General features: G+C 33.7%; 1 protein-coding gene across 3 annotated transcripts in view; it reads left to right on the top strand.

The window, feature by feature from the left end:
• Csmd3 (CUB and Sushi multiple domains 3) overlaps positions 1-19,077 on the top strand; it is a 976,820-nt gene that overhangs the window by 371,267 nt on the left and 586,476 nt on the right. For all 3 annotated transcript variants that reach the window (XM_038342099.2, XM_038342098.2, XM_042055667.1), the window contains one exon: positions 4,686-4,773. In XM_038342099.2, the coding sequence (XP_038198027.1) occupies positions 4,686-4,773 (88 nt within the window). The remainder of the gene's footprint in view (positions 1-4,685; positions 4,774-19,077) is intronic.

The raw sequence follows: 19,077 nt of genomic DNA, 5'->3' as shown, positions 1-19,077 counted from the left end.
TATCCATCCTTTGACTAAAATAAAACTTGAAGCTCATAACTATTGAAGTTGAAAAGAATCAGTCGTTTTGGGCAGCACTGAACATCAGCATATCTGGCATAAAACACACAATTACCAAACATTGTGGCATCCCAGCATCTTTAACGGATATAACCCAACTCGGTGTTCATTAAGTTCCAGTGTTCAGTTTGGCACAGTCCATCTTGAAAACTAAGTCAAAGATTATTCTCCTTTAATTGTCCCATCCATTTTCTTTCTTCAGAGGAAAAGGTTGACTATCTAAGCACCAAATTCATTGGTTTTCTAAGAAAAGTGAAATATTGGATACTGTATTATAAAAATGTTAATAAACAAATTGTATTTTCATATTGCTCCACTTAGTAACTTGTTAACTTGTTCAGTAGGGCAAGTAACAGAGTTATAAAGAAATTGAGACTTCCATATGATCATGCTATTATTTCCCATATCAAATTCTGTTCCCAGTAATTCATGAATCATTTAATCCACAGTGGCCCTACTGTGTTCTTCTAGAATAACACAATAAACAAATGGTTAAAATTCAGTCAAAATCCTCGAGGACCCATCATTTACACATGAAACTAAATGAAATATGAAGCGATTGTTTAAAGGCTATTAACTACACCCATTCAAAAATAACAAAACATTGTTTGATAGTTTGGTGTTTAATAAAACAAAAAATTCCAAAGCAGTTTATTTTTAAAATTAAAATAAAAACCAAATAAAAATCATAAAGAATAGAAATAATAAGATAATCAAAAGGTAGAGATCATATGGAGGTTCATTTCAATCAGACTCTACCTATTTTTATTTTTAGACAAGAAACTCCTATTAACAATAAATAATCTATTTTGAGGTTCAGAGGAAATTTTAAGATAGAGCATATATAAGGTAACTAAAATGTATGCATTTCTAATGTACATTTTAACTCATACATAATAACTACTTTTTCATTATAAAAATCAATAAACTTTTAAGAACATTGTTCTTGCTGTTTGTTCAAAAAACAATTCTCAATTAACAGTGTTAATGGTGAAAGTATACCTAAAGTTCTATGTTAGAAGGTTTTCCCATCAAGGATGCTCTCTCAAGAGTCAACATCCTACTGTAAAAATACTTACATCCATACCATGCTGCAAGTTACTATGGAGACTACATGTGATGAAGGAAATTTAGTTGGCCAATTGCTTCAAAGGCATTAGGCACTGAAAGCAGTTGACTGAATGAATACTCACTTCATTTGAAGGTCTTGTTGCCATTTAAGTCTGGGAAATACTAAATTTTTATACTTGCAATAATGAAACAGCGTATAAAGATATATACACAAAAATGTCATTTAAAACTTTGAACTTAGTATAATATATCTTCTTTTTAAGATACAATGTGGAATAGTTTGAATTTTAAATAATATACATAATAGATATGTCATTATAAGTTTTCTAGACAATAATATTAATTAAAGACATATCATTGAATATATTTCTTAAACTATTCATCATCAGGCTGCTCGCCTGCAGGAGGTTACTTTTATAATAATGGTAGTTAACTGAAAGGTTATTTGGAGGATCAAATTAATATATGAAGTGTCTAAAATGATTCCTGACATTGTACAATGTAAATAAATATTATTTATATTTATATAAATGCTACAATTTTGCTTTGAGGGCAATATTAGTGGGTGAGTAAAAATGGGAACTTTATCTTCTAACTATGACCTCACAAGCAAGTTGTATATTATAATATGCTACGTATTACACAATAGGCTAGTTAAACCTAGATCATGCTACCCTGTATAATCTTATACATAGTTTTAGAAGTGACAGGTTAATATGATTCATTCTAGAGAAAAGCCTTCCAAGAGTCAAAAAAGACATTACAATGAAATTTATTACTCATTGAATGTATGAAGATGTGTTGATACTGAAACTAATAGAGCCTATGTATTGAAAATTATGACTTCGCTTTACTAATATGTTCAAATAACTAAGTTTTATGATTTTATAAAGGTTATAAACTCAAGTACTGATTATAGAAGGAAAATGAATCCCCAATTTAATATCTTACAATTTTTTAATTATTTAAAGGAGTATCTAAATAAAATATGTTCAGTTATGTAAGGAGTAGGCTTAGGGTAGCGGGTAAGAATATGTGATTACCTTTTGACATAAAAGGAGCTAGAATTTTGTATTAGAATCTTTTTTAAAGTTTTGATACCTAAATAGAAAAACAATGTGTGGGAGACATTAAGAAAACTCTACCCATCTGTGAAGGTATTATATTCTGACAGAAGGATCTGTATCAGTAACACATACATATTGATGACTAGTGAGAAATAAATTTGATTTAATATATGATCTAAAGACCTTAAACATATTAACAATAATAAAATATATTTTAGAAAATTTACCAATCATTTTACACTCACATTAGACCATATTATTATCACAGAAGTATAAGGACTAATAGCTTGCTTCTGAGCAGCAATAAATACCAACAGAAACTTTGGAGATTGACTCGTTGAAGTCCTCTTGAGAATCTTCTTACAGATTCATATACAGAGTCGATGAGAAGTGTGGTAATGTTTCAAACAGTGAAAAATACATAGTGACTACCATCAGGGTCAACAACTTAGAAGTAGCCACTATAGTTAATCCGTTACCCAAGACTACAGCCCCAGACAAACACTCAGAAATGTTAAGAGGCATTAAACAGCAGTTTGATGGAAAATAAGGACATGAAATGAATCTATGAGCAGGTAATAGAGTTGGCAAGAACTAATTTGTTCATGATATTTATGAAAGTCATTTATGAATGATCTGAGAAGCTATTCCATTTTGTGTCTATCTGAGAAAATGATGACTTTACAATAGACACAACTTTGAGAAATCACCTGTGAGCTCTCTGCCTGGCTGGTGCATCAGTTTAAAAGCAACTATGGATTTGGACTAGAAAAATTAAGCCGAATTCCAGCAACTGTCAGTTTTGATTTTACATGAGAATTTCTTCAGCAATTATTTAAAGCAGTCAAAATATGTTGACAAATGATGTTGTCTAGGAAGCAGTGCCCAGGTAAGGTAGAATTAGACACCATTACTCTCCAGAAAGGATCCTCAGGTGATCCCGCTCTACAATGTAAAACAAGAACCATTGTAGGCTCAGTTCTTTATTCTCTTTGGAGCCCTGTTCTTTTCTTAAAAGGAGACAGGTGAACTTGCAAGTTGATCAACAGTAGAAAATACCCACAATTCACTGAAAGGCTAATATTATAATAGAACTTCATTCAGATATTCTAGAATTGATAAGCATGAGTTTAAGGCCAGTATGATGCACAGTAATTGTAAGGCCAGTGTGCATTGTGTAATTAGATCCTGTTTCAATATCAATAGATTTGTACATCCATATGTAGATATGTACCCAACCAGGCATAAATAATCATATCATATAATAAATTTTAATTATTCAGTGTGATCACAATTGCTTCACTGAAAAATATTAACTAAACATTGACTGGAATTATCTTTAAGAAACTGTGAAAATATGCAAAAGAGTAAAATTCTAATGTTAAAGAAATTGCATGAAGTTAAACCCGTCATTTTGTTTTCCAACCTTATCAAAATACAAAAAAATCACAATAATTTACAGCATTATTTTCTTACACTGCTGTTGCCAAACCAAAACTCTTTGTTATACAAAAGTGTTGGTAGCAAATGTTTATAGATAGATATAGATAGATAGATAGATAGATAGATGATAGATAGATGATAGATATATAGATAAATGATAGATAGATAGATAGATAGATAGATAGATAGATAGATGATAGATAGATGATAGATATATAGATAAATGATAGATAGATAGATAGATAGATAGATAGATAGATAGATAGATAGATAGATAGATAGATAGATAGATGATAGATAGATGATAGATAGATAGATAGATTGATAGATAGATAGATAGATGATAGATGATAGATAGATAGATATATATAGATAGATAGATAATAGATAGATAGATTGATAGATAGATAGATAATAGATAGATAAATGATATATAGATAAATAGATAGATAGATAGATAGATAGATAGATGACAGATAGATAGATGATTGATGATAGATAGATAGATAGATAGATAGATAGATAGATAGATAGATAGATAGATAGATAGATAGATGATAGATGATAGATAGATAGATAGATGATAGAGAAATGATAGATAGATGATAGATAGATAGATAGATAGATAGATAGATAGATAGATAGATAGATAGATAGCTTTTAATTACAAGTTAAAAAGTAATGGAGACTCAGGTGACTTGGGCAAAGGAACTAATCACTCTACTGATGATAATTTATGGAAACAACAGCACTGATAGCTGAGGTGTTTTAAAATGTAAATTTTATTAAAATTAAAGTAATTAATGTTTATGTGTTAATATACAGAATAGTATATATCTTTGAAGATAGCCATAAAACTATTTTCTGATATGTCATTGCATATAAAAAATTATCTTTATCACTGCTTTCTGAAATGACATTTTAACTTTAGGTGCTCAGAGAATTGTTCAAAAGTACATTTCTGTAGATTTCAGTATTATTAATCACCGAGTTTCTAACCATATATATTCTCTATTTTTGTTTGTTTGTTTTCTCCTATTACAGTAAATGAGGGAGGTATTAAAACAGCTTCCAACTTATGTCCAGATCCTGGAGAACCAGAAAATGGGAAGAGAATTGGATCAGATTTTAGGTAATGTTTTAAATTTTTTAAATCTATCTTGTTAATTCTTTCATGCTAAATATTGAACTGTGGATTTTGTGAACCCAAACTATGCAAGCTAAAATCTATAGATATGTTACTTTTAATTATATTTCAGTGTTTTAAAAAGAGTAGTTAAATAATACATCAAAATTACAAGACTGCTTGGAGTTGAACAAGGATTAATTTGTCATAAAATGAATGAAATTTTAGATATCCATTGCACTCAAATTCTTTTAAAAAGCTGTATGAATTTGAATAAGTCATTTAGTCTTTTTCACTTCCTCCTCTGGAAATATGCAAATCAGAACCACCATACCACAATGGTGAATTTCAGTGGGGTGTTCTATGTGATAATAGACAGCAAATAGTTTGAGAAAATTTGATTATATTTCTCAAAATAAAATAACTCAAATCTTTATATTCTCTAATTTAATCTATAATTAAATTTACAACAACTAAGACTGATTACAAATTATTCTCAAAACTGGTATTCTATGCAACTTACAAAATTATAATCTGTAGTAAAATAGAATTCAGAAGAATAAGGAGAAAATCTAAGGGCTTAATCTGGTGTTGCACATTTCAATTGTCTCAGACACAAGAAAATATAAAGGTTATGATAAACATAACCAAATTTAAAGTGTATTGGGGAGTAATCTAATGTATGAAGAATATTAGAAGGGTTACTGAGATGGTCGTTATGGATAAAGTACTTGCATGCAAGTATTAGGACCTGTGTAGTAAAGATTCAGATATAAAGTGTGCTTGTAACCTTAGGACTGGGGAACAGAAGAAGGAGGATATCAACACTCACTGGCTGGCCAGAATGACAGAAACAGTCAACTCAGGTTCAGTGATGACCCTGGTTCAAAAAGTCAGGTAGAGAGGTATTTCGAGGCAGGGCCCATGTTTAGGGCTAGTTAAAACACAAATTTAATGGTATTTTTGAAACTTGTTTTGGTGCTCTTTGACTTACTTATCTTTTGCTTGTTTATTTTTATTTACATTTCCTTGTATATTGGGTATCTGTGTTTTGTTTCTATTTGTTTTGTTTAGGTAGAGAGAGAACATAAAGTTGGATGGGTAGGGAAGTGTGGAGGATCTGGGAGGAATTGAGGGAAAGAAATAACATAACATAACATAACAAAACATATTGCATAAATTATTTGATAATAAAAATAAGAGGAATATGCCTAATGTTAACCTTTGACCTTCACACACAGAGACACAGATACACACACACACAATACTTGGTTTCTCACAATTATAAATAATGGTTACCGACAGAGATTATATATACGGAGACCTATGGCACAATAAAAACTACAAACCTTTATTGGTGACTACTAAACTGCATGTAACTCTCTGATCATGATTTTAGCGCAGCCATTGGAATGGGACAATCTCTAAGACAGGAAAGAGAAGAATGTCTGCGCAATGGTGTTACGGGACATGTCTACATTCAGGACAGAAAGATCTCTCTCTTTAACACCATGAGTGTTGTTGATGGGTTGTTTTTCATTGGAAAGACAGCTTGCAAATACTTTTAAACATGCAGAAGAGTGAAAAGCCACTTCAGATAGCTCACATATTTGAGACATCAAGGAGCTCAAAGCAACAGAGTAATGAGGCAATTACATTGTCACTAAAAAATCAAGGCATTTTTATTTTTATAAATGCTAAGATTTAAAGAATTATACAGAGCAGATCAGTGGTATGTGAGAGATATTAAAAGAATATCAGCTTACAATGAATATCACCCAAGCGCAGAGAGAGAGATTACAAATTACATCCACCTGCAGAGACAGATACCAATTAACATTACAAGATTAATTAGCTATCTTGACATAAGCTAGCATCACCTGGGGAGCGTGTCTCATGAAGGGATGGTCTAGACTACATTGGTCTGTGAATAGTTGACTTGACTGCCATTCAGGATGTGGGGAAAGCTCAGGCTGAAAGTGAGCAATCCCCTTCCTTACCTCAAACTTAGACTTTATAAACATAGCAAAAAATAGCTGAGTGCCTACCAAGCATCCATGCTTTTCCTTCTGCTTTAGACTATGAATGTTACTTAACTAGCTGTTTCAAGTTCTTGTTGTCCTGACTTCCCAGCAGCTATGGGCTATAACCTCAAAGTTTAGCTTCCCTTTTCCCATTAGGTACCACACATTGTATTTTATTATGACAACAGAAACGAAACTAGGTCAAAATTATTCAGAAAAATCAGAAAAAGATACATATATATTAAAGATTGAGAGGCTGTGTAATGTAATGACAAATGATTCCATATTTAATATTTTCTGATAATGCTTGATCAAGCAAAGCCAGTAAACAAAATATGTGCATATAAAGAAGGCATGGATGGGGTGATATTTGAGGCAGAGAGGAAAATGGCAAATATCTACTATAGTGGGGGAAGAGCAAACATGATGCTAAAATGCTACCCTAGGGAACAATATTTAGTGCCCTTTGGAGATTGATGATAATGACTGCTTGTTATATGATTTCTACCTAGCATTACTGAATGACCCAAGCCCAACTGTAAAAAGGACTGTTCAAAAGCATGCAAAAATTTACTGTTTGGAAAATTGCTTGTTATTGTTTCATGCGTATGGATTGGAATCATAGACCTGAAGCACAGAAATCCTCAAATATATGCTCGGATTGGAAGGTCTTTAAGGGGGCTTCACTGGGATATCTCCCAACGCTATTTTAACAACAGCATACTGCCCGTTCAGAAAACACCAATTGAAGAGTGCATAGATTTGTCTAAGAGAAACAAAGGCTTTGTTTCAAAACTATAAATTGTATTTGTTATAATGGGTGGTATGAGAATCACCCCCAAAATAATAAGCAAAAAGCTAATAGAGATATAAAACATCTATAGAAGATTAAGATAGGTATATCTTCAGATAACTCTTTTTCCCTTTGTCATTATTATCCTCCCTAAAAACATTAGGTATTCTTATACCTTTGTTGTGTCAAGAGAGAATTGAGTGGTGGCTTTGAAATGAATCACCATCTGCATCTAGAGATGCCAGACTGGTTGCAGGATTGACCTAGCAATGTGCCTCATAAATATTAAAATCCCATGACAAGTTTTCCTGGCATTCTCTACCCAGATTATATTTAAATTCTTTGATTAAATACTAAAAATCATAAAAGCACAATCTATGAAACAACAACAAATAAAATATTATATTGAATTTCATTTTAAAAACAATGCTAATTGGAAGAAAATAGACACTAAAGACTGGAAGAAAATATTTTCAGATCTGCGTGAGGAATAGTGTCCAAACTGCACAGGTAGAAATATGAAGCAAAATGCTTAAAGCAGCAGCTGCACCGCAGCTCTGTTTCTTAATAGGTAGCACACACAGCTGAACAGGGAGATGTAGGCACATATTGTTTCATTAACACATATTATAGTCTTTCTCTAGGTGTGAACATTGATCACAACTGGAAACATTGTTTTCAAATTCTTCCAGAGCAGCAATAAGATGTCAGAAAGTTAAAAACTTCCCATACTAAGAAGTAATGGAATTTTTGGAAGAACAAAAAGAGTTTTCCTCTTTGTTCTGTGGACACCCTCATAGGCAACCTTCCCGTATCTACAGACACTTGCTGCTCTTTGAGGTTCTCATACCTCTCCCCCATGAACAGGCTTTGCCATAATTTTCCCCAATGCCAAGTACAATAGATATTCTTTAATAAATTACATCAGTGAAACTTATGCACAGCCTTCTTTTAAACAATTTCTCAATTTGAGTGTACAAGTTGCATCAAGAGATTTCTAATCGTATCATTATTTGTTCCTTAATTGATTATTTGTACCTTGAAAATTATGCTATACAGTTGGCCTCATTGTATCCGTTTCTGATTTTTTTATTATGAGGTCTAACCTCCCTAATGCCTTTGCTGTGTTGTCCTAGACTTTCATTCTCTCATGTAATCAAAGTCTTTCTTCGAAATTATTTTTTAAGATCCATTGTTTCCTGGTTCTTCACTCCTCAATTATTGTCTATATTTTATTATAATATTAAGTATATCTTCTCTGTCTCTGAGAAAGTTTTTGATTTTACAATATGGAGAATCCATCAAGATCATAAAAGTTGAATACGTTTATAAAACTGCATTGATTAAATAGCAAATGTGCATCATCAGCAATTTTCTATTGGTTCATTTGATTCTGTGACAGGTTGACCTGAAACTCATTATTAAACTAAATGACTTACAGCACATGTTGAAAAGCAGTTATCCATATATGCACATAACCAATATATTTGTAAGCCCTGAAGCAATCTATAGGAAAATCTTAGGAATGTGAGGTATCTTACTGGGTCTCATCTACTTAGCATTTCTGTTCCAATCTCCAAGGTAAGACCCTGGCAGCTGGATTTTGAAGTCATCAAAGGTATTTTTCTAATTTGAAATATCCATGGATCATCGCAGAATTTGAAGTAGAGAAAGGCTGCCAAAGAAATATAAAAGCTGGCAGTGTAGTCTATGCTGAAATATAAATTAAAAATTTAAATGTCTCTTAAAATTACAACCGTCTGTGAAATCCCAGTTAGTGGGATCCTTACTTTTCACGGATTCCTGCAAAAAGACTTTATATGACACCTTCTTGTCAAAGCGGAGGAAAGTAAGGAAGATGGGAAATTTAAAGATGCAAAAGTAATGTTGCCAGACAACCATTTTCTTCCCTCTGAGAGTGAAGACGTTGCTAGTTACAGGTTTGCATGCTGATTAGATCACGCAGACAATGACGAATGCCTCAGAAAGTGGGCATTGCTCTTGGGGTTATATTAGAGCCTGGCAGGTAGGAAAATGGTCATAATGCAAATGCACCATACTTTTGAATGTGAACGTGTCTCCCAATCTTGTAATGGGCTTTCTAAGCAAGCTAATATATTCATAATTTTACTTTAGTAATTGCAAAAAAATCATCTACAATAGAAACTTCCTGAGGCATTCGTCCTGCCCCCAATTCCTAGGAAGTTTCCTGAGGAATAATAGCTGCTACTTGTGGGCTGTCCACGATCACCACAGAGCATCATTTTAGAATCACCACTTATTTTTATACACTAATCTCAATCTTTTCTGAACCAACATTCACAATGCTATTTTGTACTCCTATGACTTTAAAAATTGTTTTTTATCTAAGACATGTCAAACTGTCATAACTGAATTTTTGGAGATATTCTCCTCAAGATTTCCTCATATTAGTGGCAATGCACAGTTTCTCAGCCATATAATTTCAGTCTCCAAAGCAAGAGGCATTCAGTTACAGATTTAGGGAACTTGACTCCTGTAAACACAGGATTCACAGCTTAGATACGGAATAGAACTTCAGACATAGCCAGTTTATGGACAAGCGTTGGGGTAATAATGGGATTTAAATGTAGGTTGATGCACTGGGGGTAGGAAACAGAGATGCTCTCGGAAGAAAAGACAAACCTGGAAATATGGATGTGGACATCTCAATAAAAGAACTGAATCAGAGCTGGTTGTTTTGACAATGATCTTATGTGGGATTTTCTTGAGGTTTGAAGTTATTCTCTTCAAAGGGTTTCTCTGGACTTAGTAAGATCATGTGTGTTTTTGTGAACATCTGACAGGATAAAGGATGACAGGAAAAAAAAAAAAGCCTAGGCCAGAGGACACAGAGAGATGAGATATCATTCCCGTAAACGGTTTTGATTGAGGTTCTCAGAAGACGGTCTGGTGTAAGGATAGTCTTTATCGAGATTATATGCATTCATACCACACGCATTCTCACTTCTCTTTAAAACATAATAAATATCTATACATAAAGTAATATTAACTCAATGTCAGATGCCTGTGCAACAATTTTTAAAATTGTGCCAAAATTTCTACTATTCCACTATTCTGTGGGTTTCAATCAGACTGCAGGAGAAGCAACTTCTTTCCCTTCCCATACCTCTAATGTCCTCTGTCATCATCCTGCCTCAGGTGAACTTCTATCTTCAGAACTGTAGTTTTCCTCCATGTCTTTACCTACGACATCTACCAGGACTTAAGACCTTATAAATCCTGATTCAATTATTTCTCTGCAGTATTAACCTTTTCTAATTCGTCTGAGCTTTGGATACTTATTTTCAACTTAAAAATAAAATCTGAACTAGTCTTTCTTATAAAACACATATGTATCACTAAAGGTGAAATGTGTGGTGTTTGGAGCTAGATGAATGTAACATCACTTCCTGTCAATCTTTTGCCTTCGCTTTAAGAACTTTTGGTATCTAAAGTTTGGTTTATTATTGTTTTATTAAAAGAGGAAAGACTATTACTAACTGTACAAGCCAATTTAAAGTATAGGCTATTTAACACAGTGTAATAGAGTAGTCGTTTAGTAAATAACGAAAACAAAGCAGCAGTCAGTCAATATTGTCTTCTGATTGTACAATTATTTTCTTAATGACTGCAGATAAAAAAAAAAATATCTTCATTCTGGCTTGTGGTAGGAAGGCTTTTGCCTTGCCTTACTGTATTTCGTTTTGTTCTGTTTGGCTGTCATCTCTTTGAGGCTTGTTCTTTTCTGTAGAAGAAACGGAGGGGGAATTGGTTTGTGAGAAGGACGGGGCTGGGAAGAGTAGAGGAGCAGAAAACATGATGGAGATAATTCGTGAGAGCAGGATCTTACTCATCCTCATGCTCCAAGCTCAAGAATGACGTCACTTCACAGTTCTATTTGTTACTAAGAAAACTAGAGTGCTAGAATTTCCCACTTAGTAATTACAAAAGCAAGCTTTGAACCCAGGGCTTATAGCTTTCAATTTGTTGCTCTTTCTTTTTGCTTATACATTTGCATTTTAGCAATAAGTTCTTCTTTAAGACACTCTAAACCTAGCCTTCTGGCATTATCTTTTCCAGCACATATTGTGATATAGAATGCTAAGCATGCCTTACATAAAATAAAAAAAAAAAAAACCTCATTTCAGTTTGTGCTGTGTATTTCAAAACAATAAATGCAAAAGAAGTTACCATTCCTAAAACTGTCTAGTTTCATATGACTTTTTTTAAGAGTTTCTATGTAGCATGCTCTACTTTCTGCAAGCAGATAATCCTGCTATTCTCTAAAAAATTATTTCAGTTCTTTAAATTTATTTTCTACATCTCTAACATCATAATTTATGCCCACATTTCAATTGTGTCATTTGACTCTCAAGTTATTTAGTCATGTTGTCTTATTTCAACAATAGGCAGCAAATTTATATATTAAAGAAGATTCATACCATTGGATACTTTTGTTACCGAAGCCAATCCATTTTTAAATGTTTAAGAAAGCTTTGTGTGTGAATTGGACAAACCAAAATCACCACATCTTTCAGTATTATATTTTAAACTGAAATGAATAATTTGGACTAGTATTGTCCATATGGAAATATTTTTCTGGACACTTAGGAAAAAATTCTTAAAGCCCTATCATTTGGGTCTGAAAACAGATATAATAGTAAGCACAACATTATTATATCCTCAGGGCTCAAGAATTCCTGTACAATGTTGTCCCATAACGTTTTGCTTGGGGAGAAATGCATCTATTTTATTATATAAAGCTAAAGATAATCGTAGTCTAAATGGAGTTATCCAAAGTCACTGCACTAATGCTGTCTAAGATGATAGGACTTTTGAGAATGTATAACTTAAGGAAATCCATAAATGACTTAGGACATAGAGGAGGAGTGTGACGTGAATAGCGTGCGTATTTTAAGAGAGCACACTCTGAAGAAGCAGCGCTCCGTCTGCGCTCTCATTGTTATCACAAGTGTTTTTTGTAGAGGGCAATTGTGAACCATAAATCAGAAAATAATAGAAACTTATTCTGAGTAATCTGAGGACACACGCAAAAGAAATCATGTGATACCCTACTGAAGTACACTTTTAAATATATGTTGATAAATATGTTGTTTTATAATGCAGAGTGCACAAATGTTTTCTTAAAGTGGCAAAAAGAGGATGTTGAATGAAAGTTTTAGAAAGGGATCTTGCTCTAAGTGTTGAAAATTTCTTTCCTTTCTTTCTTCTTTCTTTTCTTCTTTCTTTTCTTTCTTTTCTTTCTTTCTTTTCTTTTATTTTCTCTTGGTAGTGGTGGTGATGGTAAGGATCATGATACAGAAACTAAAAGAAAAAGGTATAAAGCAATAAGGTAAAAATAAAAGCCAAAGTTTTATTGAGACAATAATACAAACGAAAAACACCTCAAAAAATATTCATTGAGCATGGTTTGTATTGTCCATGTGCTGGTGGGCTTGAAGTCTGCTACTAAATATGCTTCGTAAACCCAGTTGGACTCCATTGGTAAAATCAGTATTTCCTTCACAAGTCATTGTTAGTTGGAGACAGTTTCTGAATTAGGGATGTGATCTTTCATTTGCTTCCCTCCTTAGTGTTGGGATCTGATCTTCTTAGACTGGTGTAAGCTCTGTTGAATGCGTGGCCACCTTGTGGAGTCACATATATGCTAGCCGTGATATGTCTAGAAGACCTTGTTTTCTTCATGTCTTCCATTTCTCACTGGCCCTTACACATTTTTTGCCTCCTATTCCGCAAGGTTTCCTGAGCCATGAGAGGAAGAATTTGATGGTGACATCCAATTTAGGAAACTTACTTAGTGTTCCAAAGACTTGCACTCTGTACATTTTCTGGTTGTAGGTTATTGTATTTGTTCACATCCACTGCAAAAAGAAGATTCTCTGATGATAGATGAACAAGACACTGATCTATGAGAAATTCTGAATGCCATTAGTATTCATTTTATTGCTTTAGTTGTAACAGTAATATTTTGGTTTTCTGCTCGGTCCATAACCTATTAAATCTCAGATCCTTGGCCCAACCAGCAGTTTTAGGTATAGTTTGCAATTCATGCACTAGGCTTTAAATCCAATAAGATAGTTCCTAGTCACTCCCCACATCATTTTGGACAGGATTCATAATTTTAAAGCAAACTTTCTGAACTCAAACAGCGTTATCTTTTAACACAAAATACTCCAAGTGACAAGGTATGAGATGAGTTCTCTTTCAAAAATAGGCAAAGACTTCCTCCTTCCTTTTAACATAAAATGTTAAGCCATTGGACAAAAAACAGATTCTTTATTAACCAATGGTAATAAAATATATTCACAGTATACCTCACCTCCCCACATACCTCCCCTTTTCAGTCTAATAAAAAGGAAGGTTTTAACTTTGACATAGTAGGAGTTCATACAACAAAACAACGATCAACCAAAAATTACTGTTACAATATTTAGTCCATTTTCATTTGACAAATTAAGGAAGATAGGTCTATCATATTTATATTTTTTTATAACTAAAGAAAAACTCTGACTACAACTGTCTGTTCTTCAACTCAGTCAAATACCCCAGAAGGCTATAATATTAACAGGATATAACCCAATATTCTTCTCTAATGTTGCAGGCACCCATCTTCAGCCGATAGGCCCACAGTATGTGGCAGACTTTTCCATGAAGTAGGAATTTCAAAGACAGTTCCACATATATTGACAATCTGTCACTTTAATCTGTGTGCTGCAGAATATCTGGTATACTTTTTCATGAAGCAGGAACCCCAAAAACACAGTCTCACATCATTTAGACGCCTTCTGCATTCATTCTTCTCTGTCGGTCCTGCAAGTCCAGTCAAACAATTCAGCAAAGAGCAGTTTTCTTGCCCAAATGCTTAACAACTCCATTAGGAGCCTCTTCAATGCCCATCTTGCTCTTGAAGTAGATTGGTGCTACCAGGAGCAGATGTGTCTCATTGTTGAGAAAAATCCTAAGTTCTTAAAACATTTTAAATACCATATTCCGTAGGTCTTTGCAAGGTTTGAAGATTATCTAAGTGAAATAAATCTTCTATGTATTTAGAAAACCTAACTAACTTGATTACAAGTTTGACTATTATAGATGACTATCTATTAAAATGTATTTCTTAATATACATTACATTTTTCAATGAGCTCCACAAACATAAATCTTTAATCAAGAGCAGAAATATACATACAACAAAATTGACCTAAAATTTATATGAATAAAACAAAGATCCATACCAATGCAAATCTCTATAGCGTATCCCTCTTTAAATATAAACAAACATTTAAAAATAATACTTGGGAATTTACATGTAATTCTCTCCAAAATGCTTCCTGCTTTTTGTTGGGTGAAGTAATTTTGGGGAGGTGTTCACAGTGACTGTTTGTGGGGTCTTGATCCATCAAACCAGTTTGTCTGGAGAGAATCTCCAGGTTGCCATCCCCTGTAAAAGCAAAAGAAGAACCTCTTTTCCAAAGCAACAAAAAATCTTTAGACCCAATTTTTTTTTTTTTTTTTTTTTTTTTTTTTTGGTTTTTCGAGACAGGGTTTCTCTGTGGCTTTAGAGCCTGTCCTGGAACTAGCCTAGCTCTTGTAGACCAGGCTGGTCTCGAACTCACAGAGATCCGCCTGCCTCTGCCTCCCGAGTGCTGGATTAAATAGACCCAATTTTTAAGGTCACAATACCATTTAAATACATATCTCGGTTTAGCTTAGCAGCTTATAAAAGGAAATGTCTCTCTGTACTTTGCTCCTTCACAATAAAAAATTCAAAGAAAACACAATTCACATAATCCAGACTCTCTGTGTATATCTTTACTGGGCTATTTTCCTTACTCTTTTTATCTGGACTGTCGGTATTTTGTCTCTTTAAAGACTTTGCTTAATGGTTTTATAACCATTTCCTTTTTTAATAACTGTCTACATTCCTTTTCCTCTCTCTCCCAAGCATACATATATTTATCCAACCTTGTGACCCATTTAGAGGTTTTTATTCATTGGTTTGTCCTTATTATGTGTTTGTAATTATTTTCTGACCAGGGTCACTTTTGAAATGGTAATTTTTCTTGTTTGCAGCCCTGAATGTTGTTCTGCCTCTCTCAGGCTTTCAATATGGGGAAGTACTTACCTCCTGCTCTGGGACTATTGGGAGCCTTCCTCACTACCTCAGCACAGTGCAGCATATAAACCCTTTTTATCTGAGTAAAAGCTAAACCTGCCATGAAGCACACTGTATGGCCTAGAAATATGGCAGGGGTGATTCTCCATGCTTTCCTGCCTGTGCACCCCTAGCATCCAATCCCCTGCATGGGGGATGGTAATGCTGAGGAATGGACATCTCTCACACTACTTTCTCCTGACCCCGAGTTGGCACAAAAGCATTTAGACCCGAAGTGGGTGGCGAGCATCAGCCCCAAACGTTTTAGACCATGCCAAAAAGAGAATAAATAAAATACTTGATTTTTTTACACTTGAAAACTTTAACAAAAATTGAAAATTATGTGATTGGCATCAATGTGGTCTAAAACATATTTGTGAATTTTGTTAAAGTTTTCAGATATAAAAAAATAAGTAATAGTTTATTCACTTATTTCTACTTGACCAGACAATGTTTTATGTTCTGATCCCTTAATTAGAGAAAATATGATTTTTTTTTCTGTTTGTTTGCTGACTGGCCTGGTATCTGGTGAATTAGTAAAGGGCAAGGGAAACTTTGGTACATTAGAAGAATCATGGTGAGTTCCATTGTATATCTGGAGGAATGTTTAAGATTTTATTTTCTTTTAAAGCTTAAAATGCCTAAGAGACTTTATCATCATATAACATTCTGCATATGTCAAGAAATCATGAGACCTTTAAATCAACCAAAACACATAGTATCTGGAACAACAACCAAAAAAAAAAAAAAAAAAAAAAAAAAAAAAAAAAAAAAAAAAAAAAAAAAAAAAAAAAAAAAAAAAAAAAAAAAAAAAAACCTCAATACTTAAAAATCAACCCATCTGAAATGAGTTGCTGATAAGACGGCGTGGTCTCCGAGAATCCTCTCTTTCAATCAGTTCCCAGCAGCTGCCTCTCCTTTCTTCCGATTCATTTATATCTCATTTAACTGATTTTAAAATAAATAATAGGTTAACTATTTCAGTAAATGATTCAAAATTTATACATTTTGAAAATTCTCTCATTCAACTGACAGCCTTTAGGACTTTATTTAACAAGACACTTTTGAAAAATTATTATTTTCTAAAAGATGATGGCATTTAAAGCTGGGCAAACATAATTATAGTAAAGATGCACACTTGTTTTCAAACAGTGTAATTTTATAGTCTTAATAAAGTGTTCAATCATTTGTGTTGGAAAGTGGCATCATATTAAGAATCCTACTCAAGTGGACAATACTGAATGAGTAGAATTGTCATCTCTTCTGTGATGTCAGAGAAATAATGGTGGGTACATATAATCATCTTTTCAAGGATATTAAATGCTTTCCTATAAACCGTTGTTTTCAAAAGCATTATTAAACTTCCATAGTTATAGGTTTTTTTTTAATCTTTGAGATTAATGTTTCCTCTTATATATGAATGATTTAAGTGTTTAATACCTCTAAATTGTGTCAGAAATGCTTATTCATTAAAAAAAATCACAATAACATAGTAATAAAAATTACAGAGTAAACTATGTTAATTTATGGGATATTATGTTGGTGCTCAAAGAGTCCAGAAAATGGTTTTGGGTAACCAAGAGTTATAGTTGCAAGTGGGTGTAGGTTACCAAACATGGGTACTGAGAAACAAACTTTGGTCCCCTAGCAGCAAACACGTGCATCATTAGGTACAAAGAATGAACCATTTGATTTTACATTGAACAACCAGGAAAAAACTTTACTATAAAGTGTAACAGACATTAGAAATCAAGTATTGACAATGACAAAAGAAAAGAATGATGCACTTTGGTTCAGCAATATCAGGACAGTGTCAGAGATACAAAGTAGGTGTCTGTTATATATACAGGAATGCAATAATTTGATAGATTAACATCCCCCCCCCAAAAAATGGAGAGAAGCCGGGCGGTGGTGGCGCACGCCTTTAATCCCAGCACTCGGGAGGCAGAGGCAGGAGGATCTCTGTGAGTTCGAGGCCAGCCTGGTCTACAAGAGCTAGTTCCAGGACAGGCTCTAAAAAAGCTACAGAGAAACCCTGTCTCGAAAAAACAAAAAAAAAAAAAAAAAAAAATGGAGAGAATAATTGAAATAGCAGAGTTCTATGAGAATGAAATGTTAAGTTCCAATAAGACCACAACAGAGGTCTTCAGATGACATTCAAATCAAGAGCTCCCAGATGATTGTGACCTGATTTTAACATAAAGAAATAATTAAGAGCCTGAAATGGGTTAGACATTGAGAGTTCAATAAATGATGTTTCATCTTAAATTTAAATTTAAATTAAGGCTAAAGTTCAATATTAAACTTGAGGTGTGCCAAACATATTTGTTCTGCAGTACATGGTTTCACACCTCCAGCCTAGGCTTTCTGGCCTCTGATTCTGTAGTCGTCTTGAAGTGCTCTCTTCATTGTTTACAAGAAGTATTTGACAATATTCTAAGCAGGACCAACTTCGTGACAATCTCAGGAACCTGAAAAGAATTCATTAAGCCAACAGGCTGAGTAACAGGGTAGAACTAAGGTCCTTTGTGCAAAGGTAATAAGGAAAGAACAGGAAAAACAGAATGATGTATGTAGTTTCCCTTTATGGGTACTAGCTAGGCCTGGCAAAGTAGACGAAACAGTTTGGGCAACTTATTATGGAAAGCTCTTTAGTAAGAAGAATGAATTTATTTATTGATTTGCTTTTTTTCATTTTTATTTATAAAATACCATTAAATCATTGGGTTTCAAACAGACATTATCAGATATAAATTTTGGCAACCCTCCTCTCCACTATCCTTCCATTTTTCCCATCATGCTTCCTTTTGTAACTCCCAGCACAGGTCCCCTTCCTTCTGCTTTCATATGATTTTGCTCTCATTCAATGTGATACATTGTCCTTCCTCCTTTCCCCCTCATGGAACAACATTTTCTTTATATTGAGAAAACATTCTTACCTCATGCAATGCCTCCTGACTATAGTCTCCCCTCCCCTTTCTGCTCCCATTTCCTTCCAACTGCCCCTCCCCTCTGGATCAATTCCATCTTCTTTTTCTCATTAGATAAGAATAGGCTTTCTAAGAGATAAAACCCAAACATGAAAAAAAGAAAATAGAATGAAGCAAACTACCATATCAAAGTTGGGCAAGGCAACCCAACAAAAGTAAGCACCAAGAGCAGGCACAAGAGTAGAGACCCACTCCTTCCAACAGTCAGGAGTACCATTAACAATACTAAACCAATAGCTAGACTATATATAGAGATGAGCACAGTGTAATGTCATGTAAGCCCGGTGCTTGCTGCTTCAGTCTCTGTAAG

The sequence above is a fragment of the Arvicola amphibius genome, chromosome 9, assembly GCF_903992535.2.
Source record: "Arvicola amphibius chromosome 9, mArvAmp1.2, whole genome shotgun sequence".
In the NCBI taxonomy this organism is placed as follows: Eukaryota; Metazoa; Chordata; class Mammalia; order Rodentia; family Cricetidae; genus Arvicola; species Arvicola amphibius.
The sequence above is the reverse complement of the archived record's forward strand: the minus strand, read 5'-3'. Positions and strand labels throughout refer to the sequence as shown.